General features: G+C 44.4%; 2 protein-coding genes across 2 annotated transcripts; both read left to right on the forward strand.

Annotated features, from left to right (window-relative positions):
- The first annotated feature begins 4,453 nt into the window (after window positions 1-4,453).
- On the forward strand, window positions 4,454-10,487 carry LOC121572802 (tapasin-like). Its single transcript, XM_041884833.2, has 9 exons — window positions 4,454-4,578; window positions 5,460-5,648; window positions 7,473-7,721; window positions 8,006-8,365; window positions 8,626-8,949; window positions 9,228-9,326; window positions 9,475-9,503; window positions 9,784-9,820; window positions 10,031-10,487. Exons 1-8 carry the CDS (start codon window positions 4,518-4,520, stop codon window positions 9,793-9,795), a joined length of 1,323 nt encoding a protein of 440 aa, XP_041740767.2. The 5' UTR covers window positions 4,454-4,517; the 3' UTR covers window positions 9,796-9,820; window positions 10,031-10,487.
- Window positions 10,488-22,724: 12,237 nt separating this feature from the next.
- Window positions 22,725-25,741, forward strand: LOC123491481 (death domain-associated protein 6-like). Its single transcript, XM_045222282.1, has 6 exons — window positions 22,725-22,789; window positions 23,673-23,925; window positions 24,337-24,717; window positions 24,860-24,991; window positions 25,181-25,297; window positions 25,496-25,741. Exons 2-6 carry the CDS (start codon window positions 23,692-23,694, stop codon window positions 25,739-25,741), a joined length of 1,110 nt encoding a protein of 369 aa, XP_045078217.1. The 5' UTR covers window positions 22,725-22,789; window positions 23,673-23,691.
- Window positions 25,742-26,976: the final 1,235 nt, after the last annotated feature.

Below are 26,976 nucleotides of genomic sequence, written 5' to 3' on the forward strand. Positions count from 1 at the left end.
GACGAGACAGCCTACAGAGAGGAGGTAGGCACTCTGACGGCGGGGTGCCAGGTAAACAACCTCTTCCTTCAACGTTAGCAAAACAAAGGAGCTATCACGACTCAGGTTATGACCCAGATGCATACACAGGAGGCGGATGGTTCGGTTCTCAGAATATTTATTATTACCAAGGGGCAGGCAAAAGGGCAGGTTGAGGGCAGGCAAGCAGAGGTTGGTAATCTAAGGCAGAGTCAAAAAGGGACAGAACGGCAGGCAGGCTCAGAGTCAGGGCAGGCAGAAAGGTCGGAACCGGGAAGACTAGAAAACAAGAAATAGAGCACTGGAGAGAAACAGGAAACACGCTGGTAAGACCTGAAAAAACAAGACGACCTGGCAACAGACAAACAGAAAACGCAGGTATAAATACACAGGGGATAATGGGGGAAAATCGGAGACACCTGGTGGGGGGTGGAGACAACCACAAGACAGGTGAAACAGATCAGGGTGTGACAGGAGCTGATTGTGGACTTCAGGAGGAACCAGGCTGGACATGCCCCCATTCTCATCAACGTGGCTGCGATCTCAAAAAAGCTGAAATGGTCTAACCATTCGGACACCGTGGTGAAGAAGACAACCTCAGAATGTTAAAGATATTTGGCCTGTCCCCGAAGACCCTCACAGTGTTCTACAGGAGCACCATCGAGAGCATACTGTCGGGTTCCATCACAGCCTGGTACGGCAACTCCACCCCCGCGGACCGCAAGGCTCTACAGAGGGTGATACGTGCAGCAGAACGCACCATTGGGTGCACACTTTCTGCCCTACAGGACACCTACAACACCAGGTGTCGCAGGAAGGTCAAGAAAATCATCAGGGACCCCAGCCACCCAAGCCATGCCCTGTTCTCCCCGCTTCAATCACTCAGACGCGGGAAGTACAGGAGCATCATGGAAGGAGGATTACTTTGATGTGAAAGAGGAGAAACATTGTATTCTTCCTATAGTATTCTCAGAGGGCTTGTGGTTTGGGAGGATGACACAATTGAGCTATCTCAGGCTAAGGTCTATGGAGCTTTATTTGGCATACTGGATGTGACCCATTGAAGGAGGTGAATCGTCTCCATTTGATATTAAGTTGTTTTATATCATCACATTGAAAAACACAGCAATAAAATAATACAGCATAGAAATATAATGGGAAATACCATGCACACACACACACACACACACACATACAGAGGAGGGTGGAGTCAAACAGTGTTGAGGTAAGTCCTACACCATTTCCTGTAAGAGCGTCAGTATGCAGCCATCTTTTGTCTGCAGTTGAAGTCGGAAGTTTACATACACCTTAGCCAAATACATTTAAACTCAGTTTTTCACAATTCCTGACATTTAGTCCTAGTAAAAAGTCCCTGTCTTAGGTCAGTTAGGATCACCACTTTATTTTAAGAATGTGAAATGTCAGAATAATAGTAGAGAGAATGATTTATTTCAGCTTTTATTTCTTTCATCACATTCCCAGTGGGTCAGAAGTTTACATGCACTCAATAAGTATTTGGTAGCATTGCCTTTAAATTGTTTAACTTGGGTCAAACGTTTCGGGTAGCCTTCCACAATAAGTTGGGTGAATTTTGGCCCATTCCTCCTGACAGAGCTGGTGTAACTGAGTCAGGTTTGTAGGCCTCCTTGCTCGCACACGCTTTTTCAGTTCTGCCCACACATTTTCTATAGGATTGAGGTCAGGGCTTTGTGATGGCCACTCCAATACCTTGACTTTGTTGTCCTTAAGCCATTTTGCCACAACTTTGGAAGTATGCTTGGGGTCATTGTCCATTTGGAAGACCCATTTGCGAACAAGCTTTAACTTCCTGACTGATGTCTTGAGATGTTGCTTCAATATATCCACATAATTTTCTTTCATGATGCCATCTATTTTGTGAAGTGCACCAGTCCCTCCTGTAGCAAAGCACCCCCACAGCATGATGCTGCCACCCCCATGCTTCAGGGTTGGGATGGTGTTCTTCGGCTTGCAAGCATCCCCCTTTTTCCTCCAAACATAACGATGGTCATTATGGCCAAACAGTTCTATTTTTGTTTCATCAGACCAGAGGACATTTCTCCAAAAAGTACAATATTTGTCCCCATGTGCAGTTGCAAACCGTAGTCTGGCTTTTTTATGGCGGTTTTGGAGCAGTGGCTTCTTCCTTGCTGAGCGGCCTTTCAGGTTATGTCGATATAGGACTCGTTTTACTGTGGATATAGATACTTTTGTACCCGTTTCCTCCAGCATCTTCACAAGGTCCTTTGCTGTTGTTCTGGGATTGATTTGCACTTTTCGCACCAAAGTGCGTTTATCTCTAGGAGACAGAACGCGTCTCCTTCCAGAGCGGTATGGCGGCTGGGTGGTCCCATGGTGTTTATACTTGCGTACTATTGTTTGTACAGATGAACGTGGTACCTTCAGGCGTATGGAAATTGCTCCCAAGGATGAACCAGACTTGTGGAGGTCTACAATTTATGTTCTGAGGTCTTGGCTGATTTCTTTTGATTTTCCCATGATGTCAAGCAAAGCGGCACTGAGTTTGAAGGTAGGCCTTGAAATACATCCACAGGTACACCTCCAATTGACTCAAATGATGTCAATTAGCCTATCAGAAGCTTCTAAAGCCATGGCAAACTTTTCTGGAATTTTCCAAGCTGTTTAAAGGCACAGTCAACTTAGTGTATGTAAACTTCTGACCCACTGGAATTGTAATACAGTGAATTATAAGTGAAATAATCTGTCTGTAAACAATTGTTGGAAAAGTTACTTGTGTCATGCACAAAGTAGATGTCCTAACCGACTTGCCAAAACTATAGTTTGTTAACAAGAAATGTGTGGAGTGGTTGAAAAACGAGTTTTAATGACTCCAACCTAAGTATATGTAAACTTCCGACTTCAACTGTATCTACCCTTACTCATGAGATGGTCGACACACTGACACATCATCTAGTTCTAGTAGCCTACACATGGTTTTTCATATCCAAACTGCTGTGTGGGATGTAGGACTATTACATTGACACATTATTTTCATTTAAAAAGTATTTTTGTCTCACAACGACTATAGCCTACTGAAAGAACTAAAACAGTGCCAGTGGATACTAGCTGAAAACTATTTTACCATAACTACAGTAACAGGCCTACACATCCAACTAAGTCATCTTTGGTCATATTTTGTCATATTTTCTCCCCAATTAAAATGTGTTCTGGAATTCTTGCCACTCCCATAGTGTGTTCTGGTATGTGTGTGATGGGGATAACCAAATCAAGTTCAGTTAATAAATAGCACTCTCGGTTGACTTTTGGTTGTCTCTGTCGCTCCTTGGAAAAGTTTCCCCAAGGTACAGATCTAGGATCAGCTTCTCCTCGCCCTTAATCGTAATCATTTGTTGGGGAAGATTCTAAACTGACCCAAGATCAGAGTTTTAAGCTTCACCCTACTCGGTCTCGGTCATGCTCAAAGTAGAAGTTGCCTGTCATCACAAATCTGTGTGTGTGTGTGTGGGGGGGGTGCACGAGCTCTCTGAGCAATGTGTGCACGAGCTCTCTGAGTTTGAGCTGTCTTGTTCAGCTTGTTGTCCTCAGATGACTTAAATCCTTGTTTAAAAGAAATCAGGTGATCTTGACCATTCTGGTGAGCGTTGTAGTGTTGGAGCGCCATCTTGTGTTGAATGTGCATTCTGCAATGTGTGCACGAGCTCTCTGAGTTTGAGCTATGTCTTGTTCCGCTTGTTGTCCTCAGATTACCTAAATCCTTGTTTCAAAGAAATCAGGTGATTTTGACCATTCTGGTGAGCGTTGTAGTGTTGGAGCGCCATCTTGTGTTGAATGTGCATTCTGCAATGTGTGCACGAGCTCTCTGAGTTTGTGCATTTGTCCCTCATAAAATCAGTGTATTGACTTAGTTTCTTTCTTTCTTCACAACCTTTTCCAGGTCCTAATAGGCCTACTTTTAATAATATGGTTATTATGTGCTAAAAGAGCCAACCTCAGGCATTTCAACGGTGGCGCGCACAGCAAAAGGCAGCCAGGGAGACATGCATTTAACCAAATCCCGTACATTAATCTTGAAATATAACTGCAACTTTATTCTAACCATTTTGACTTTATTCACGAAATTACATTTCGAGTTTATTCTCGAAATATTGCCACTTTATTCTCGAAATGTAATTTCGACTTTATTCTCGAAGTTTAAATATTGGCACTTTATTTTTAAGTACTATATTGCAAAAAATAATAATCCACCACTGCTTATTTTTTTTTCTCTTCACTTGGCCCCAATACTCTTCCGTAGTTTCTAAACCTACATACTGGACTGTCTTTGGTTTTACTGTATACCATTGTGCTCTGCCTCGTCTGGCTATGCGCATGTCAGTGTCTGTCTGCAAAATGAAAGTGAAAGTAGAGTTTGCTGTGGGGAATTACAGGGAACATATTGCTCCATATTTTTTGTCATCCATCAGACTACAGAATAGTCGAGGACACTGTCGAAAACTAACATGGCCAATATATCAACAATATATAAGCTATCCTTTCTCGCCTTTACTTACTTCATGCACGGTAAATTGGTCAGCCTTTCTTACTGCACATTTGATTTAGTGGTGGATTTGACAAAAGTTGTAGCACTGTTACTGTATACTCAATTTTACATTTACGTCATTTAGCAGACGCTCTTATCCAGAGCGACTTACAAATTGATTAACCTTAGTTTGTAGTTAATTACAATGCATATAGTTGCGCAGTTAAAAATAACTTTGTTGAGTTAAAGGGCAATCAGCAGTAGCTACATCCATTGTTGAATTTAATTATATGTACCCATTGATTCTGTAAAAAAAATTATTGAAGAATATAACTTATAAATGGACCATGAGCTTAGTTCAACTGTCGTATCCCATCAGAACACAAAATATAAGCTTTTTTTAATCCAGTGTTTGTAAACAAAATAAATGTAAACAAACACTGTATAGCCCCGCCCAAAAAAACTATCATTTTGATATTATGGATGGTCAGGCCTTGCATCCATAGCTCTGTCTTTGAATTTGAGAGTGGTCGCATTTCTCCAGCCCCATTCCCCCGCTTTTTACCGAAACGGGTGGGGATATCGCTTTGTTATTGGTTTAACTGCTGATTTAAGAATATATACTTTTCATAATATATACCTTGTAGAAAATGTACACGTGGAAAACAGCCCTACATAACGCTGGCATATTCATTTACATGAATTTGTATCGAGATTTAGAGTTTTTTTCAAGGTCTTAATCTAAGCATGTATCATTAGTCAATAACTCGTTTCTATTATGATTGCCTTTTCATATCCATCCATATTCTACAGTAGTCTACATATTTTCACCCATAGAAATACAGTGTTGTTCTATTTAATTCTGTTTTTTCACATACCCACATTGGTCGGCCTCACACATTCACACAACTCTCTCATCCAGTCTATGGAACAAGTTGTCCAGTTCTGGAGTGCTGGTTTGTCCAGGAGAAACCAGGTAGAGGTGGGGGCTTCCATGCTGCTATGAGCCAGGAGAAGACACTACTTTACATCAATACAGACCCAGACAGTGAAGAAACCAGGTCAAAGCAGGGACCATCTACAGACCATGATAGAGTCTACTACGTCACTGGTCAGTACTTATCATTATACACTGCTCAAAAAAATAAAGGGAACACTTAAACAACACAATGTAACTCCAAGTCAATCACACTTCTGTGAAATCAAACTGTCCACTTAGGAAGCAACACTGATTGACAATACATTTCACATGCTGTTGTGCAAATGGAATAGACAACAGGTGGAAATTATAGGCAATTAGCAAGACACCCCCCAATAAAGGACTGGTTTTGCAGGTGGTGACCACAGACCACTTCTCAGTTCCTATGCTTCCTGGCTGATGTTTTGGTCACTTTTGAATGCTGGCGGTGCTTTCACTCTAGTGGTAGCATGAGACGGAGTCTACAACCCACACAAGTGGCTCAGGTAGTGCAGCACATCCAGGATGGCACATCAATGCGAGCTGTGGCAAGAAGGTTTGCTGTGTCTGTCAGCGTAGTGTCCAGAGCATGGAGGTGCTACCAGGAGACAGGCCAGTACATCAGGAGACGTGGAGGAGGCCGTAGGGAGGGCAACAACCCAGCAGCAGGACTGCTACCTCCGCCTTTGTGCAAGGAGGAGCAGGAGGAGCACTGCCAGAGCCCTGCAAAATGACCTCCAGCAGGCCACAAATGTGCATGTGTCTGCTCAAACGGTCAGAAACAGACTCCATGAGGGTGGTATGAGGGCTCGACGTCCACAGGTGGGGGTTGTGCTTACAGCCCAACACCGTGCAGGACGTTTGGCATTTGCCAGAGAACACCAAGATTGGCAAATTCGCCACTGGCGCCCTGTGCTCTTCACAGATGAAAGCAGGTTCACACTGAGCACATGTGACAGACGTGACAGAGTCTGGAGACGCCGTGGAGAACGTTCTGCTGCCTGCAACATCCTCCAGCATGACCGGTTTGGCGGTGGGTCAGTCATGGTGTGGGGTGGCATTTCTTTGGGGGCCGCACAGCCCTCCATGTGCTCGCCAGAGGTAGCCTGACTGCCATTAGGTACCGAGATGAGATCCTCAGACCCCTTGTGAGACCATATGCTGGTGCGGTTGGCCCTGGGTTCCTCCTAATGCAAGACAATGCTAGACCTCATGTGGCTGGAGTGTGTCAGCAGTTCCTGCAAGAGGAAGGCATTGATGCTATGGACTGGCCCGCCCGTTCCTCAGACCTGAATCCAATTGAGCACATCTGGGACATCATGTCTCGCTCCATCCACCAACGCCACGTTGCACCACAGACTGTCCAGGAGTTGGCTGACGTTTTAGTCCAGGTCTGGGAGGAGATCCCTCAGGAGACCATCCGCCACCTCATCAGGAGCATGCCCAGGCGTTGTAGGGAGGTCATACAGGCACGTGGAGGCCACACACACTACTGAGCCTCATTTTGACTTGTTTTAAGGACATTACATCAAAGTTGGATCAGCCTGTAGTGTGGTTTTCCACTTTAATTTTGAGGGTGACTCCAAATCCAGACCTCCATGGGTTGATACATTTGATTTCCATTGATAATTTTTGTGTGATTTTGTTGTCAGCACATTCAACTATGTAAAGAAAAAAGTATTTAATAAGATTATTTCATTCATTCAGATCTAGGATGTGTTATTTTAGTGTTCCCTTTATTTTTTTGAGCAGTGTATATTAAATAGGACAATCTCTTTAGAAATTATGACTGATTTGAGTGACAAACCAGTGGCTGTTAAAGGTGCAGTCAGTCAATTTGGTGTGACACCAAGCCTCTAATTTCAATTATACAAGGCTACAAGAGCGTTGCCATTTTAGACAGAGCTTTTCAGAAAAATACATGTTTTTTCATTGAAAGGATAACTTCAATAGACAAATCTCCCCCTCTCTCCTCAGACCCAGCAGCCACCCTCTGCAGTTCTTCTCTGCACCCACCAGAGGGCTCAGTCCAGAAGCCACAGTGCGAGATCAACCCCTTCATGCCCCAGCCATCCACCGTCCAATGGACAGTCCCACTCACGGACTCTGCCCACAGTCCTATCTACCTGCAAGCCGACTGGTACTCTGCTGCCTTGCAGGGCCTTGACGGACAACTGGGCCTCTCCAATGTCATGCGTGCTCCCACAGCAACCAAGGAACCCAATGGTATGACTGAAAAGGAATGAAATTCTTCTTGAGCAAGGGTTGTAAACAACAGACAGATTGTCATATTTAACCATTATAAGTGATAAAAATTGACTTCTAATCAAAATGACATAGTGTTACCAACACCACAGTGATAATGACTTATTATTAACCATAATTTAAATGAATTTGTCATACACCATGAAGAAGTATAGCAACCAGTGATGTTTATTACCACGTAATGTCACAGGTAAAGTAGTATTAAAGTGTAACGTCTCTCTCCTACCCCTCTCTCTCTCTCCCAGTGGTGCTCAGTGTGTCCAGTAGAACCTCCATGATCCGTTCCAGACTCGGGGAACCAGTGGTTCTAGACTGTGGGTTCTGGGTGGAGGCCTCTTCTCCTCTCTCTGGCTCTGGCTTCGCCGTGGAGTGGCGCTACCAGTTCAGGGGCGATGGACGTCTGGTCCTGGCATACGACGGCAAGAGTGACCGATTTGCCGAGACCCAGGAAGAGGGAGCGGGGCTAGACTTCACGGCTCTGCACGAGACAGGAAATGCATCTCTGATCCTGCAGGAAGCTCAAGTGCGCCACTCAGGAACCTACATCTGCACGGTGTACTTGCCCTATCTCCTTGCTCAGGTGTTAGTGGAGCTGGAGATTGTAGGTGAGGAGAGATGAATATGCTTGATTAGTCTGCCAATACTAAAGCATTGCAATGTTTGTTTTAGATCTGTTTGGTAGAATCTCAGCCCCTATGTATTTACATGTTTATTCACTGAAACAACTAGTGTAACATCATATACAGTACATTCTTATAATGGTATATCATGGTCAACTAAATGGCATTAGATTATATGCCATAAGTGTGTATTATCCTATCTTATCTAATTCTCTCCCTCCTCTTTCTCCCTCTATCTCTCCCAGAGCCTCCGTCCCTCTCCATCTTCCCCTCCCCGCTCCCTCTCTCCGTGCCCGGACAGGTGGTGACGGTGCAGTGCGAGGCGTCAGGATTCTCCCCCCTCTCCATGGAGTTCCGCTGGGAGTTAACAGGGCCAGATGGTAGGGTCAGGCCCCTGGGTCAGGGAAGCGTGACGGGCCACAGACAGGGCCCAGACAGCACTTACAGCCAGACCAGCCGTCTGGAGTTGGACTCAGCCAAGCTGGACCTGGGCCGCGGCGGGGAGGTCACCTGTGTGGCGGTCCACCCTGGAGGCACCCGGCGGGCCAGCGTCACCCTCAATGTCACCGGTGAGAGAATTTAATAGAGCTGCATTGAGTTGATGGATGTTGCCCCTATCCACTGATTCAGAGCCAGATATTTATATCCCTGTAAAGGTAAACGTTAGGATTGGGGTAAGGTAATCTGATCCTAGATCTGTGGTTAAGGGCAGTGTCTCTAAGCCTACTAGTATCATTTCTGATATGCAATTACAGTGATCTGAAAAGTCAAATAATTTAGACTTGATACAACACAACTGACCCTGAGTATGTTTTAAATTTACTCCCTATCTCTTCACCCCAATCAGGTGTCAGTGCTCCCTCCATTGAGGACTCTATGGCGATGGTTGCTGTGGCCCTGGGGACATATGGTTTGATCAAGGTCCTCTCCTGGACATTTAGCTCTGGTAACTACAATCAGTTTGAACTAAGATACACAAAAACTGCGCTAATGTAATGTAAGATGTTGAAGCCGTAAAGCTACTGTGTCCATCCAAAGAATGAATTTGGATCTTGTGTGTTAATCTAAGGCTTGACCTTTTCTTGCTTTTATAGGGCCCGATGATGCTAACTCACAAGAGAAGGTAATTGCACTTTCATAAATGTTGTCAGACATATTTTGTAGTTACATGTAACTACAATGTATCTGTGGATATTTCCCAGCTAACATTGTCTTGCCCAAAAATGTTTTTATCTCAAGCTGTATCCCCCTAGTTAAAACTCCAGCCCATGGATTACTATATAATATGATGACATTATGTTTGATGTATTAGTGAATTTTGAATTAGGTCTTTGGATTTCTCCCATTGTCTGTTTTGTTAGTTTACACACATAAGGCTCATCCTGATCCTCTCTCAATTACAGGAAGTGAAGTAAATGTGGAAACATCTGGGATTCCCAGGTGAGTGTGTAATGGAACCAACAAAGATGGAATTTCAGGAATAAACGTGTACCGTTTGTAGTAGGTTGTGGAAGGTGGTACATGGAAAGAAGATATTGAGTTTCGGACAGCAGTTGACAATTAATTATATGACAAGGGGTCAGGCGAGAAAAATATTTTAATAAATGACTGATTTAAAAATGGACAAATTAAAATACTGTTTTACAACAGTGTGAGAATTCATCTCTAGAAGAACTCAAGAGACTTGTGCACATGAGAATGTGTACATGTGGATGCAGATCATTTTGTGTTGTGGCTCTATTGGGTTAATTGAACCTGTATTTAAAGATTGAACCCTGTCATTATTTGCTTTCTATGGATTCTGAAGGTAAATATAAGACTACATCTTTTCAATTGGAATATCATTTATTTTCATCATAAAATGTGTTGTATGTATAGTAATTCCCTGGAAGTGTGTTTATATCATTTGGTTTGTTTTGGGTAATGTTTAATTGTATCTTGCCTTGTAAAGAAGGTATAGGCTACTGTGAATAATGTTTTTCTTATTGATGTTCCTATCATCACATCAGAGCTGTTAGATTAGTGTATTGCCAGGAATGAGCAACAACTTTGAGCAAATGAGGACTATTTGTAATGGGATGTAATAAAGTCTTTCTTCATCTTCAAACCAGTTTCGCCTGTTGTTTAATTTGTGTTATTGGTCATGTGATAAGTAGATAAGAAGTACTTATCATATGAAAATCCTAGGATCTTTTGACTAGGAGTGCTTCTGCTTCCACACAATTTGACTCAAGGATGTGAATACTTACTTGATGTTTTTTTTTTTTTTTTTTTTTTTAACTAGGCAAGTCAGTTAAGAACAAATTTTTATTTACAATGACGGCCTACACCGGCCAAACCCGGATCACGCTGGGCCAATTGTGCGCCGCCCTATGGGACTCCCAACAGTGCCTCAAGCACTGAGATGCAGTGCCTTAGACCGCTGCGCCACTCGGGAGCTTTGGTTTTAACCTAGCTGACTAAACTCAACTCCACAATGGAGTTGAGCAGCGACGAGTGTGGACATCAAGTCGTTATCAGTCGATACTGTTGATTTATTTCAATGTTGATTCTTTAATGCATACGTTGTACATTTGTTGGTCCTGTGTAACTGTGTTAATTTATTTGGGTGAAGTCATCTGTAGTTTTTGATAAAAGCAGACCCTGCCAACAAAAAAAATCTGCCGTGCAATGATGGGCTGCTCTGAATTTAAAGATCCCTTTAAGTAGCCCCAAACGGTTCAGACACTACAGACAGAAGTTGGCACATCAGTATTACCAACTTCAGACAAGTCCCGTGACACTTGTGGGGGTCATAGAGCAAAATGGAGAACACCGTAGAGCAAATCGGGGAACACCTGTATAGCAAAACGGGGAACACCATTGTGTTCGTGCGAGTCTCATCTTTCCATAGAGTGGTCATGGTTTGTAGGCCAAACCGTTCGGACTCTACATATGTTTTCGTGAGAAGACCTATTTTTGGGATGTATCATGGTCTGACAAAAACTGCTGTAGTTCGGCCACCTTCCACCGCAGATGCGGTGGATTGAGACGCAGCCTATGCAAAAAAAACAGTTATCTCTAGTTTAAATTTATGGATTTTGATGGGGATTAAAAAATATATATATATTACGTCGATTGACGCACAGGTGTGGTAATAGACTCTTAAGGATTTTAACGAACAACAGCTCCCTTGGCAGAGGTCCTGTAAAACGCTACTTTTATCAAGAACAACGGCTTGTATCCCCAAAGGAATAAAACGGGGATACACAGGACAAATATAGGTACAAGGTAGGCATAAAAAATGGACATTTTTACAAGTATCGACTGACCGGTGCGGTCAGCCCACACTCATCGCTACACATTTACATTTACGTCATTTAGCAGACGCTCTTATCCAGAGCGACTTACAAATTGGTGCATTCACCTTATAGCCAGTGGGATAACCACTTTACAATTATTATTATTATTTTTTTTTCTTACGCTTCCTGTGTAAAGCAGGGTCGTACTCTCCGAATGTTGTAGAGCATGAACCTACAGGATCGGGTCACCGCCTTGATGTTAGCGGAGAACGACAGGGTGTTGTCCAGGGTCACGCCAAGGCTCTTCGCACTCTGTGAGCTCGCAATGAGTCATCAAGCCACGGAGCTGGAGGGGAGGACCGAGCCGGCCGGGAGGATAGGGGACATAGAGAGTCAAAGGATGCAGAAAGGGAGGAGAGGAGGGTTGAGGAGGCAGAATCAGGAGATTGGAGGGAGAAGGATTGAGCAGAGGGAAGAGATGATAGGATGGAAGAGGAGAGAGTAGCGGGAGAGAGAGAGCGAAGGTTGCGACGGCGCATTACTACACAACTCCATTGTAAATCGTGGAGATGAGTTATTGGCTAGTTTTAACCATATGGTTGTACTTTCAGTTGCAAGGAGCACAACTGTATTCGCCTAATACCTGATCCCTATTTATTTAGTATTTTATATTTTATCAACAATACAAAAGATACACATACAAACGATGACATCATACAAACATCAACAGCTGCCCAGACCAACTAGCCTTCCCTCACCCCTATCTCCAGTGCCCATATCACTTTAAGCCAAATGGCCTTCCCTGATCCCAAATTAAAGATAACATATATATACACTGCTCAAAAAAATAAAGGGAACACTAAAATAACACATCCTAGATCTGAATGAATGAAATAATCTTATTAAATACTTTTTTCTTTACATAGTTGAATGTGCTGACAACAAAATCACACAAAAATTATCAATGGAAATTAAATTTATCAACCCATGGAGGTCTGGATTTGGAGTCACCCTCAAAATTTAAGTGGAAAACCACACTACAGGCTGATCCAACTTTGATGTAATGTCCTTAAAACAAGTCAAAATGAGGCTCAGTAGTGTGTGTGGCCTCCACGTGCCTGTATGACCTCCCTACAACGCCTGGGCATGCTCCTGATGAGGTGGCGGATGGTCTCCTGAGGGATCTCCTCCCAGACCTGGACTAAAGCATCCGCCAACACCTGGACAGTCTGTGGTGCAACGTGGCGTTGGTGGATGGAGCGAGACATGATGTCCCAGATGTGCTCAATTGGATTCAGGTCTGGGGAACGGGCGGGCCAGTCCATAGCATCAATGCCTTCCTCTTGCAGGAACTGCTGACACACTCCAGCCACATGAGGTCTAGCATTGTCTTGCATTAGGAGGAACCCAGGGCCAACCGCACCAGCATATGGTCTCACAAGGGGTCTGAGGATCTCATCTCGGTACCTAATGGCAGTCATGCTACCTCTGGTGAGCCCATGGAGGGCTGTGTGGCCCCCCAAAGAAATGCCACCCCACACCATGACTGACCCACCGCCAAACCGGTCATGCTGGAGGAAGTTGCAGGTGTGACAGGTTAAAGGACATATTCATAGCCTGTTATACACTAAAAAGTATTAGTAAGTTCATGGTATGTAAGGATCTTAAAATATCTAAGGTTAAAAAGATTATGCATCCAGTACTAGTTCATAGAGATTGATAAAATGCATAAATGTGTTTAAAATCCGTCAAGAGTCAAAGGGTTAATATTGTAAGAGGAATGTGTAAATGTTATATTGACTACTTTAGTTTGTGGTGCCTAATTTAAGGGTAAAAGTGTTCATCTGTGATCTACTAAATGCTCTTAATCTATGAGCCTGAGATCGATTGCTCTGGTCTCCACCCAACTTCCTGGGGGAATCGCGGTCTTTTTCTCATTACACTAAATTTGTCAGTGAGGAAACATAACTGCGTCACGTTCGTGATTATTTCTTCCCCTTTTTCAGGGGTGTAACATTTTGGAGGCTCCGCTGAGATTGCTGCTCAGATGTCCGGCTTCCACATCCTGGTCGCTGAATTCTGAGCCAGCTAAATCCCTACATAACAACCCAGGCAGGCTGCAGTGAGGAAAGTGTTGCTGTTCGAGGGGAGCTGGAAGTTGGGGGTTAAGTACGTGTCAACTGAGGCCGTTGAGAGACCATCAGAGACAGTAAGGACCATCTAATTCAGAGTCAACTCCTGCACAGTAAAGGTTCCTCCTGTCCTGTCAACATGACAACCGCCTTGGAAGAACTACAGGAAGAGGTAGTAGGAGAATTGCAAACCCTGACTAAAGACAAGTTACTAGACGTATGTGATTTCCTTGACATATCAGGCGAACAGAGAAGAGTTGTTCAAGACAAATCCCGCATATCATTGATGACTCACATTATGATGTTCCTTGAAAGAGAGGAAGTTGCAGAGTTAGAAGATGGCGGCATGTCGGAATTATTGTTACTTAAAGACAAAATGACAGAGATGATCAGTGGCATAGATAGCAAGACAGGGCAAACTGACCATGATATTGAAACAGCCAGAACACATCACAGAATAGAGGGACTGAGAACTGTAACCCCACAACAAGGGGTGGGAACTGAGCAGAGTACTGCAGACCAAGCCAGTGATTCTCTGCGCCAGCCCCAACCCCCTGCCCATCTTCAGAGGAGCATGCAGCTCTCACCCAGTGCACAGCCCGGCTCATACTGGCGCAAAGAGTTAAAAATTTCTGGTCAGATAGGTGAACCGGGCCAGAAAGATAAACTGACTTTTTCCAGCCTTGCCCATCAGATTGAGAATGGACTTAACAGAGGCTATCCTGAGGTAGAAATAGTAGACGCAGTAATCAGGGCTATTTCTCCAGGCTCACAGCTACGCAGCTACTTGGAAGGTAAACCCCAGCTAACTCTTCCCACACTTAGATGCATCCTGCGTTCCCACTTCCAAGAGAAGAGTGCAACAGAGCTTTACAAACAGCTAGCTTCAGAAGCACAGCATAGCAAGGAGACCCCTCAAAGCTTCCTGATGCGCGTCTTAGATTTGAGGCAGAAAGTACTATTTGCGTCCCAGGAGTCAGAATCAGGGCTTAAGTATGACCCTGCCCTAGTCCAGCGCATGTGTTTACACACAGTCCTTACAGGTCTCCAGAGTGACAGTATCAGGATAGACATGCAGCCTCTCCTGCTTGATAGCGAAACATCAGATGAGGTTTTGCTAGAGAAGCTTAACATTGCTTGTGCTAATGAGTTAGAAAGACGAAACAAAAAAGCGTTTTAATGCCCCACAGCCTGCTACAACTGTAAGAGTAGTTCAGTTAGAAGATACGCCATCTGCAAAGTGTCCTGTGAAGGAAGCCAAAGCTAAGATACCCGCAGAACTGTTAACAGAGTTAGCTGAACTTAAGACAGGTGTAGCTTCCCTAAAAGGTCTCAGTGCAGAGATTGCTCAGATTAAGGAGACATTACAGCAGCCTATGTTTCAGTCATCGCCTTATGCCCATGCCCCACTTCCAGTTAGGAGGCCAGATAGGGACCCCCAGCCACCTGTTTCCCAGCAGCAGTATTACAGCAACTACAGTCAGCCCCAAGCACCTGACCCTGCGCAGTATCAATATGCACCTAACCTGTATACCAACCGCTCTGCTCAAGCTCCAAGGAGGTGTTTTGTCTGCCAGCAGGCCAGAACAGATGCACGCTGCACACACTGCTTCCGATGTGGGAGTGGGGGAACATTTTCAAGCTGGATGTAAAATCCGGGAGTCAGACCATCCAAAGAGGCCCCTTTAAACGGGGAAGGGTTACCGCTGAGGGACAAGTGTTAACCGTAGCTACCAAAAAGTCCCAGAAATGTGCAAATTGTGCCAGAGAAGATTCATTTGAGAACCTGAAACAATGTTCATCATGTAAAGAGACACTGTACTGTTCCAAAGGATGTCAAAACCAACATTGGACTAAACATAAGGAAAAATGCACTCACCTGAAAATGGACTCTACCTGTGAAAAGCTTTCCTGTACAGAAGAAAATGCCCACTCTTTACCATCCCTAGCTCAAGGTTGCCACCCCCATAAGGTCACCTCGCTAGTCGGTAGACAGTGCCTTGTTGAGTGTCACCTGAATCGCCACCACCTCCAAGCTCTATGGGACACAGGCTCTCAGGTATCGGTCATTGATGAACGATGGAAAGCGGAATCTCTCCCAAACGCAAGGCTGAGGGATGTTTCAGAAATTCTGGACTCACCTGATGATCTAAGATTGACGGCAGCAAATGGGACTGAAATGCCGTACCTGGGATGGATTGAAACAACTTTTTCGGCTAGCCTCTGAAACTGACCAAACGAAGGAACTGATCATCCCAGTGCTGGTAATGAAAGGCTGTCACCTATCTCATCCCATCATAGGTTTCAATGTTATTGAGCACATCCTGACAATGACCGAAAAGACTAAACGGTACAGTACAGTGAAAAAAGCTTTCCCAAGCCTCAAAAGAAATAAGGTGAGGGCTTTTATACAGGCTGTTAGCGCAGAACAGACAGATGAATACGCAGTGAAGACCAAGAAAGAGAAGGTTGCTGTACCAAAACACAGTAGCATTCAGATTGAGTGCCGGGTAGCTTCCCAGCCTTTCAAAGATGACATGACAATGCTTTTTCCAGCCAGACCTGAACCCGCAGTGGCCAGATGAACTTGAGTTCTTTGACACACTAGTCAGAGTTAAGAAAGGTGTTTTTCCAGTTGTCATGCTTGGATGTCTCTAACCCCACTGACCACGACATTGCCCTGCTAGGACGCACCATAATCGGTACAGTACAAACCATTATGACTGTGTTACCTGCCCAAGTCTTTGAAAAAAGCTGTCACCCCAGCCACAGTGAATCACACTAGTGTTCAAACTCCATGTACTGCTACTGAACAGTGGGATCCACCAGTAGGTTTAAGTCACCTAACCGAAGAACAGAGAGAGGTTGTTAGGAAAATGCTTAGAGAAGAGTGTCACTCCTTCTCCAGATCGAGACAATGACATTGGCTGCATTGAACGATTGAAAATGACTATTTCTCTAAAGGACTCTGAACCAGTCAAGCGCACATACATGTCAGTGCCCAGGCCACTGTATCAGGAGATGAAGGGTTACCTTCATGACCTCATAGCCCAGGGTTGGGTTAGGAAGTCAAACTCTGCATATTCTTCACCTGTCGTGGTGTGTTAGGAAGAAGGACGGGACCCTCCGGTTGTGTATAGATTACAGAGACCTGAACAGAAAGACACATCCCGACCGCCAGCCCATCCCTCGGGTCCAGGACATCATGGACAGTTTAGGTGGTAATTCCTGGTTCTCCCTTTTAGATCAGGGAAAAGCATATCACCAAGGGTTCATCTCGGAAGAAAGCAGATCACTGACAGCATTTGTGACCCCATGGGGACTCTATGAGTGGATACGTATGCCATTCGGCCTCATGAACGCTCCTGCAGCTTTTCAGCGTTGTATGGAGGAATGTTTGGAAGGGCTCCGGGACAACATCTGCATTCCTTATCTGGACGACACGCTAGTTTTCAGTAAAACTTTCGACAGCCATGTGAATGATGTGCAAAAGGTTTTGCAGCGTCTCAGAGAGTATGGCATCAAACTCAAGCCAAGTAAGTGTGATCTCTTTAAACCCCAGGTCCGTTATTTGGGCAGAATAGTGTCTGCAGACGGCAGCAAAGTTGACCCAGCCGATTTTGAAGCAGTAAGAGCATTGAAAGAGATCAGACCACAGACTGTGGGCCAGCTCAGAAAAAATGCTTGGTTTACTCACTTACTACAGACAGTACATCAAAGACTTTTCTAGGAGGGCCAGCTGTCTGTATGACCTCCTGAAAGCAGATTCAGAGAAAATACCTGACCACCCACGGAAAGCAAAAACAAAGAAAGTAAGTCATGTGGTGCCCTCAAACAAGCCAATCCTGTGGACTGACCAGCATCAACAGGCACTTGAACAGCTGATTGAGTGTCTGCTTCACCCACCAGTCTTAGGTTTCCCTGACTTCACTCAGCCATTTGTTGTACACACTGATGCGTCACATCAAGGCTTGGGAGCAGTTCTTTATCAAGAGCAAGATGGGAAGCTTAGGGTCATTGCTTATGGCTCTCGAACCTTAACAGCAGCTGAGAAGAACTATCACTACCACTCTGGCAAGCTAGAATTTCTAGCTCTGAAATGGGCAATCACTGATAAGTTCCATGATTATTTGTACTATGCTCCGACCTTCACTGTATACAGTGATAACAACCCGCTCAGCTACATTCTGTCTACTGCAAAACTGAACGCAACCACTTCCAGGTGGGGTTGCAGAATTGGCTGATTTCCACTTTACAATAAAGTACAGGCCAGGCAGAGAGAACGGTGATGCAGATGCTTTGTCGAGGATGCCACTGGATGTAGAGTCACTGATGAGAGAATGTTCTGAGGAGCTTCCACCAGACACCATTGCCGCCACTATACAAGCAGTAGAGGTACGGAAAGAGCCTTTTGTGCCTTGGTCAATTTCAGCTGCATCTATGTCAGTATCAGCTGAAGGTGAGACAACTACAGCAACAATCAGCTCGATCCCAAAAGAGGGGATAAGAGAGGCACAAGAGTCTGATCCGGTCATCCGTCCTGTGCTCGATTTCAAGCTGTCTGGTTCCAAACCGCCAGTTAAAGAGCTAAAGGAATTCAGTCCAAAGACAAAATGCCTATTCAGAGAATGGGACAAATTGACAATCGACAGTGATGGTATTCTTTACAGAATCACTACAGCCCGCAAGCAGTTAGTTCTACCAGAGCTGTACAAAGGTAAAGTGATGGAAGAGTTGCACAATAACATGGGACACCAAGGTACTGACCGCACTGTATCACTAGTACGTGACCGCTTCTTCTGGCCTTATATGCAATCTGACATTGAGCACTATGTGACTAAAACTTGTAGCTGTGTCAAGCAGAAAAAAGCCAGGCCATGAAACAAGAGCTCCTCTGACAAACATTGTGACAACACAGCCATTTGAACTGGTATGTATAGATTTCCTCCATCTCGACAGATGCAAAGGGGGATATGAGTACATCCTCGTGATTGTTGATCATTTTACACGTTACACTCAAGCCTACGCCACCACATCAAAGTCAGGAAAAACTGCTGCAAATCTCATCTTCAATGACTTTGCCCTGAAGTTTGGGTTTCCCCCTCCGCATCCACCATGACCAAGGGGGGAGAATTCGAAAATCAGTTGTTCCATCAGTTAAAGAAACTCAGTGGCATGGCGGGGTCCAGAACAACACCCTACCACCCGATGGGGAACGGTCAAGTGGAACGAATGAACAGAACATTGTTGCAAATGCTAAAGACACTAACTGAGACACAAAAGTCAAACTGGAAGGAGTCTCTAAACAAACTGGTTTATGCCTATAACTGCACCCGCTTGCGAAGTGACTGGCTATTCACCATTTTATCTTCTGTTTGGGAGATCACCCAGGCTTCCAGTTGATATGTTCTTTGGATTGTGCACAGAGGCAGGTTCCAGTAACCAGCGAGACTACGTGGAGAACTGGATACGAGGAATGGAAGAAGCATACGCCATTGCAAATGAAAATGCTCAGAAAGCTGCTGAAAGAAGTAAGAAGTACTATGACACTAAAGTTAGGAGTTCAGTGCTACAGCCTGGCGAGCGAGTTCTGATTAAAAACCTGACACCAAGAGGAGGACCAGGCAAACTCCGTAACTATTGGGAAGATCAAATTCACACAGTAGTGAGACAAATGGGTTCAGACCTGCCGATTTATGAGTTGAGACCAGAAAAGGGTAGGGGACGCTCCCCGGGTCCTGCACAGAAACCTGCTCATGTCCTGTGACCACTTACCTTTTGAGAGACAACCAGAAATGACTAAAGATGACAAAAGTAAGAAAAAGAGACATCAGCCTGGATCACAGCCTCTAGATTCTGATGAAGACAGCGGGGATGAATATGACCTTCATCATGAGCCGCTACAGGTCCCCACATTTCCTACAGTGCCTGGAGAGGTATGCTGAACCAGCGAGAGAGTCGGAAAACAGGCCCCCACCAGTGAAACAAACAGTTGCGGTGCCAGTTCCTGATATGCTACCAGCACAGCCGCTTGTTGAAAATCAGCTGGAGGAGAAAACAACAGTTAAAGAACTACCTGCTGAGGAGATGAACTTGCCTGCTGAAAATGTGCCTGATGGTCGTCCACTAAGTGCCTTTCCTTCATTAACTGCTGCTGCTGAACCTGAGGAACCAGCTTACCAGCTGCCACAAAGAGAGAGACACCCGCCAAGACGTATCACCTATGATCAGCTTGGTATCCCTTCCTGCTACAGTATACAGCCACAGCCACAGTTGTTCCCTGTCTACCCTGCACCAGGACTGGTTCCATGGCTGCCATCACTACAGCGATATTACCTTCAGCCACCCTACATGTATGGACTTCAGCAAACTTGAGGCCACAGACAGAGTTGACATGTTTGACCATGGACTACTGACTGATTTCACAGACTTTCACGAGACAATTAGCAGACTATGCATAGAGATCATTAAAACTGATGGACTGTTGACAATAGTATGAGAAAAGACTGCTTATGGACTGTTTATACAGCTGGTCAACAGATATGGACTGTGAATATAACTTCTTGGTTCTATTTGAACTGTGAACTTTGACCTCTGCTCAAGGACTAGCTTACAGAAGAGGATTTTCTACGTCCAGTGCTTATAGACTGTTTAAGAAGACAATGTTGGTAATGTTGGGACAACATTTATTTTGTCGGGGAGAGTGTGACAGGTTAAAGGACATATTCATAGCCTGTTATACACTAAAAAGTATTAGTAAGTTCATGGTATGTAAGGATCTTAAAATATCTAAGGTTAAAAAGATTATGCATCCAGTACTAGTTCATAGAGATTGATAAAATGCATAAATGTGTTTAAAATCCGTCAAGAGTCAAAGGGTTAATATTGTAAGAGGAATGTGTAAATGTTATATTGACTACTTTAGTTTGTGGTGCCTAATTTAAGGGTAAAAGTGTTCATCTGTGATCTACTAAATGCTCTTAATCTATGAGCCTGAGATCGATTGCTCTGGTCTCCACCCAACTTCCTGGGGGAATCGCGGTCTTTTTCTCATTACACTAAATTTGTCAGTGAGGAAACATAACTGCGTCACGTTCGTGATTATTTCTTCCCTTTTTCAGGGGTGTAACACAGGCAGCAGAACGTTCTCCACGGCGTCTCCAGACTCTGTCACGTCTGTCACATGTGCTCAGTGTGAACCTGCTTTCATCTGTGAAGAGCACAGGGCGCCAGTGGCGAATTTGCCAATCTTGGTGTTCTCTGGCAAATGCCAAACATCCTGCACAGTGTTGGGCTGTAAGCACAACCCCCACCTGTGGATGTCGGGCCCTCATACCACCCTCATGGAGTCTGTTTCTGACCGTTTGAGCAGACACATGCACATTTGTGGCCTGCTGGAGGTCATTTTGCAAGGCTCTGGCAGTGCTCCTCCTGCTCCTCCTTGCACAAAGGCGGAGGTAGCAGTCCTGCTGCTGGGTTGTTGCCCTCCTACAGCCTCCTCCACATCTCCTGATGTACTGGCCTGTCTCCTGGTAGCGCCTCCATGCTCTGGACACTACGCTGACAGACACAGCAAACCTTCTTGCCACAGCTCGCATTGATGTGCCATCCTGGATGAGCTGCACTACCTGAGCCACTTGTGTGGGTTGTAGACTCCGTCTCATGCTACCACTAGAGTGAAAGCATTGCCAGCATTCAAAAGTGACCAAAACATCAGCCAGGAAGCATAGGAACTGAGAAGTGGTCTGTGGTCACCACCTGCAAAACCAGTCCTTTATTGGGGGTGTCTTGCTAATTGCCTATAATTTCCACCTGTTGTCTATTCCATTTGCACAACAGCATGTGAAATGTATTGTCAGTCAGTGTTGCTTCCTAAGTGGACAGTTTGATTTCACAGAAGTGTGATTGACTTGGACTTACATTGTGTTGTTTAAGTGTTCCCTTAATTTTTTTGAGCAGTGTATATATACACCTATATACAGTACCAGTCAAAAGTTTGGACACACCTACTCATTCCAGGGTTTTTCTTTATTTTTACTATTTTCTAATAGTGAAGACATCAAAACGCACGCATGACTGTAAGTCGCTTTGGATAAAAGCGTCTGCTAAATGGCATATTATTATTATTATTATTATAAAACTATGAAAGAACACATATGGAATCATGTAGTAAGCAAAAAAGTGTTAAACAAGAGAGTTCAAGTAACAGACACATCTCAACATCAACTGTTCAGAGGAGACTGCGCGAATCAGGCCTTCGTGGTCAAATTACTGCAAAGAAACCACTACTAAAGGACACCAATAAGAAGAAGAGACTTGCTTGGGCCAAGAAATGGAAATATGTCCTTTGGTCTGATGAGTCCAAATTTGAGATTTTTGGCTCCAACCTCCACAATCACCCAACCTCAACCCAATTGAGATGGTTTGGGATGAGTTGGGCCGCAGAGTGAAGGAAAAGCAGCCAACAAGTGCTCAGCATATGTGGGAACTCTTTCAAGAATGTTGGAAAAGCATTCCTCATGAAGCTGGTTGAGAGAATGCCAAAAGTGTGCAAAGCTGTCATCAAGGCAAAGGGTGGCTACTTTGAAGAATCTAAAATATATCATATATTTTGATTTGTTTAACACTTTTTTGGTTAGTACATGGTTCCATATGTGTTATTTCATAGTTTTGATGTCTTCACTATTATTCTACAATGTAGAAAATAGTAAAAAATAAAGAAAAACCCTGGAATGAGTAGGTGTGTCCAAACTTTTGACTGGTAATGTATACATATATGTTATTATTATAATTTGTTATGTTAATGCTATCAATATTTATCTTATCAGTCTCAGAAACACAAAATAAAAAATTGTTTAAAAAACTGAAGGCCAAATGTAGTCAATTTGGACAAAACACAAGTGAATAGCCAATGATCGACGATGTTACTGAGCGACAACCAACCAATGGTAGGCTTGAATGTTCCAGAGCTGGGGAGAAATTTAGGTATCGAGCGCGTAAGTTGACTATCATTGTTTTGTCCATAGCTAACCGTCTAACCACTGTCTGAAAACAGTAGCTATATTATATACTTCTGCATTTCATACATAAGGATAGTAAAAGTATTTGTTTACATGTTGTCTTTGTCATACCCCTACCATTTTACCCAGAGATGTTGGCGCTTTCTCTGACCAGCACGCTAACGTTAGCTTTTGCTAACTAACGTTAGCACGCTAGCTAGCTAGTTAACAGCACACACAACAATGGTTTTTGGAGTGTTGCTGCAGTTGAGGTTGACAGTAAACAATCTAGTAAATGTGGTATTTTCCTGACAGAAGTTTCAATCAGCGCCATCTCGTTTAATCACATAATACTTCTCCGCATTAGCTACTTTAGCTAGTTACGCGCTAAGTAATTAGCTAGCAAGTGTTCCTTTAACGTTTAGCTAGCTAGCTAACGTTACTGACTGTCTGAACTGGTGGTCCGTGTCCAGTCTATTTTCGTTGTAGATCACGTAAGCCTAAAAAGTACAAACAATATTTGTTGTTATGTTTGTTTTGATTCGTGTTTGTGAAAAGGGACAGGGGTGGAGTTTACATTGGATAATGGGTAGCAAGCCCTGGCCTAGCCAAAGCTATCAAGGGGGGTTAGCCTGCGCCTGATCCTGGTCATTCTCATATTGTAAAAATGGTTGACCATAAATGTGTCAACTTTGAAGAGCGTAGGCATTGCGTTGGATAGACTCACTAAACCAACACCTTGTTATTTGAACTAGGAGTCACTAAACAGAGCAGGATATAGGCCTAAGTTTCAGATGGCATGACAGTGATAACAGTGGTATGTTACTTTTGAATTTGCCCAAGGCATCATTTTGACACCATTGTTTTTGCCTTTCCTCAGCAAAGATAGTCCCTATCTGATGGCGGTTGCCTCAGCAGCAGTGATGGACAGGATTGTAATCCTTGATGATGATGAGGAAGAGGAGAGGCCTCAGCCCTCTTCCTCCACCTCCTCCTCTAAACTCTCAGCCAATCAGCGTACGCCTCCAAAAATCCAACAGCCCGCTCCTACTCACATCACCCAATCTCCTTTCGCCACGGTGAAGAAAGAGAGCCACGTTCTTCAAGCAGAGAACCAAAAGCTCTTTACTGAGGTAAGAGGTTACATGGATGGTGGGGATGTTTGGTACAGTCACACTACAAATATGTAGGTTGCGCTGCAACACTGGCAAGCACAACTACTGCTGTGGGTTTGAGTCTTTGCTGGCTATTAGTCCATCACAATGTTGTCAGATCACAGAAATCATAACGTGATTGTACATTACCCTCTTGAACTTCCTACATCACTCTTAATCAGTGTTTTTTCGAATCCCATAGTGTGTGCAAACTTTTTCTCCAGCCCAGCACTAACACAACTGATTATAACTAATCCACTAACCTTAAGCCCTTGTATTGAGCTAGAACAAAAGTCTGCACCCACCCTGTGGGTCCCCCCCCAGTGCAAAGATTGAAAAACACTCCTCTAAACCTCTCCCTCGTTCACTCCCCTCCCTCGCTTTGTTCAGTTTGTAGAGTACTGCTCGGCCCACACTCAGGACTGCCCCGAGGTCATGACCTTCCTGCACGCAAAGCACTCCAAGGCCTCGCCGGACTTCCTGTCCTCGGTAGAGTTTCGCAACACACTGGGCCGCTGCCTGACGCGCGCCCAGGCCAGCCGCACCAAGACCTTCGTCTACATCAATGAGCTGTGCACCGTCCTTAAACAGCACTCCGGACAAGAGGAGGCAGACTGTCGGGAAGGTGGTTCCCCGCCCGGGGAGAAGAAGGAGATGGAAGAGGAGGCACCGGTGGAGGAGCTACCGTCTACCTCGGGGCAGCAGGAAGAGGAGGAGGATGCGGTGGAGGACGAGAAGGAGAAGAAGACGAAGAAGGCTTCCCGGAGACAGGTCAGCAGCACCATAGATGGACAGTGTCCATGACTTCTCTATAGCTTTGTGCACTTGGTCAACCTCAAGGGTTTAAAAGCATTGGATTGGTTTAGATGAAATATACCAGGCATATCTTCATCTCTCGCTCTCGGTTTCTCAGATTGCGTACCTGGAGAACCTGCTGAAGATGTACAATGATGAGATCCGGCGGCTGCAGGAGAAGGAGCTGAGCGTCAACGAGCTGGAGGAGGAGGACTCCAGCTACATCCAGGAGCACAGGCTAAAACGCAAGGTCAGATCACCAAGGCCTATTGGTTCCAATGGCTCAGTTGGTTAGAGTGTGACGCTTGTAAAACCAGAGGTTGGTTTGATTCCTGCATGAGCCACATAGTAAATACATGTGTTAACTGTACGTGGCTTTGATAGAAGTATCTGCGAAACTACTTTGTTTTTTTAGCCACTGAAAACCTCTCTCATATAGATGATGAAGATCTATGATAAGCTCTGTGAGCTGAAGGGCTGCAGCAGTCTGACAGGCCGAGTGATCGAGCAGAGGATCCAATATAAAGGGACACGCTACCCTGAGGTCAACAGAAAGGTAACCAACACATGACAATCAACCAACTCATTGTTGATTGACAACCCAATGTTTTTTGAACACTGCTCATTTTTTTATATAGACTATGGATGAAAATGAGCTTTATAACTAACCACAGTATGAGATAAATCAAGGAATAAGTATAAATAGGTAATAAATACATGAAAACATGACGATATACTCTGATCCCACCCCCAGATTGAGCGTTTCATCAATAGTCCCGAGGCCCAGCTGAATCCCCCCGACTACACGGACATCCTGCAGCATGTCCGTCGGGCCAACGAGCGCAAAGGCCTCAACCTCAGCAGAAAGCAGCTGACCCAGATCGCCCAGGACGCCTTCCGTGAGACTGGCAACCGCCTGCAGGAGAGACGCCACCTCGACATGGTCTACAACTTCGGCTCGCACCTCACAGACCTCTACAAACCCGGTAAGAGAACGTAGGATACATACCTCTACATTCCTGTTTGGAGCTGTGTGTGTTCGTCCGCTGTACGTCTTTCTGTGTGTGTGTGTGTGTGTGCCTGTGTTTAAGAATAAAGATAATTACACACTAGGGCTGGGAATTGCCAGGGACCTCACGATACGATATCACGATACTTAGGTGCCGATACGATATGTGTTGCGATTCTCACGATTCTATATGTATTGCAATTCGATACTGTGATTTTATTGCAATCTGATGTTCCAAACATATTTATCACCATCTGTCTGCTGCAGAGGGACTAGAGAGAGCTATGAGAAAACAAGTTTTGATCAGTCATGGAAATAAAAGTGCTGAAAACAAAATGGAGCCCTATTTGAAAATAATATGGAGAACAAGCAATGAAGGAAAGATACTGGAGTTTTGGTGCAGGTACAGCCAACTAGCACAAAAATTATATTGTGATATTGTCAAAAAGATACGATAAATGGTCAAAAATAATATCCCGACATGTAGCTGAATGGATCCCCCATCACTATAATACACTTCACCAAGTTGTGAAATCTTGGTAGTTGATACACAGTGATACCAGTATGCTGCTTTGTGCATATCAGGTCGAACATGTGAAAACTATACTGAACAAAAATATAAACGCAAAGTGTTGGTCTCATGAGTTGAAATTAAAGATCCCAGAAATGTTCCATACGCACAAAAAGCTTATTTATCTCAAATTTTGTGCACAAATATGTTTACATCCCTGTTAGGGAGCATTTCTTCTTTGTCCAGGTAATACATCCACCTGGCAGGTGTGGCATATCAAGAAGCTGATTAAACAGCATTATCATTACACAGGTGCACCTTGTGCTGGGGACAATAAAAGGCCACTCAAAAATGTGCTGTTTTGTCGCACAAGACAATGCCACAGACGTCTCAAGTTTTGAAAGAGCGTGCAATTGGCATGCTGACAGCAGGAATATCCACCAGAGCTGTTGCCAGAGAATTTAATGTTAATTTCTCTACCATAAGCTGCCTCCAACGCCGTTTAGAGAATTTGGCTGTACCTCCAACCGGCCTCACAACCACAGACCATGTGTAACCATGCCAGCCCAGGACCTCCACATCCGGCTTCTTCAGCTGCGGGATCGTCTGAGACCAGCCACCTGGACAGCTGATGAAACTGAGGAGTATTTCTGTCTAATAACGTCCTTTAGTGGGGAAAAACGAATTATGTTTGGCTGGGCTTGGCTCCTCAGTG

This window comes from Coregonus clupeaformis, chromosome 8 (assembly GCF_020615455.1).
Source record: "Coregonus clupeaformis isolate EN_2021a chromosome 8, ASM2061545v1, whole genome shotgun sequence".
Classification (NCBI taxonomy): Eukaryota; Metazoa; Chordata; class Actinopteri; order Salmoniformes; family Salmonidae; genus Coregonus; species Coregonus clupeaformis.

Excerpts from the sequence above, each read along its gene's own strand:
- LOC121572802 (XM_041884833.2), top strand. The coding sequence starts at position 4,518 with ATGGCCAATATATCAACAATATATAAGCTATCCTTTCTCGCCTTTACT. Across the intron at positions 4,579-5,459 it reads CTTTACTTACTTCATGCACG|TCTATGGAACAAGTTGTCCA; the intron begins GTAAATTGGTCA and ends TCTCTCATCCAG. Across the intron at positions 8,950-9,227 it reads CGTCACCCTCAATGTCACCG|GTGTCAGTGCTCCCTCCATT; the intron begins GTGAGAGAATTT and ends CACCCCAATCAG.
- LOC123491481 (XM_045222282.1), top strand. The coding sequence starts at position 23,692 with ATGGCGGTTGCCTCAGCAGCAGTGATGGACAGGATTGTAATCCTTGAT. Across the intron at positions 24,718-24,859 it reads AGAAGGCTTCCCGGAGACAG|ATTGCGTACCTGGAGAACCT; the intron begins GTCAGCAGCACC and ends TCGGTTTCTCAG. Across the intron at positions 24,992-25,180 it reads AGCACAGGCTAAAACGCAAG|ATGATGAAGATCTATGATAA; the intron begins GTCAGATCACCA and ends TCTCTCATATAG.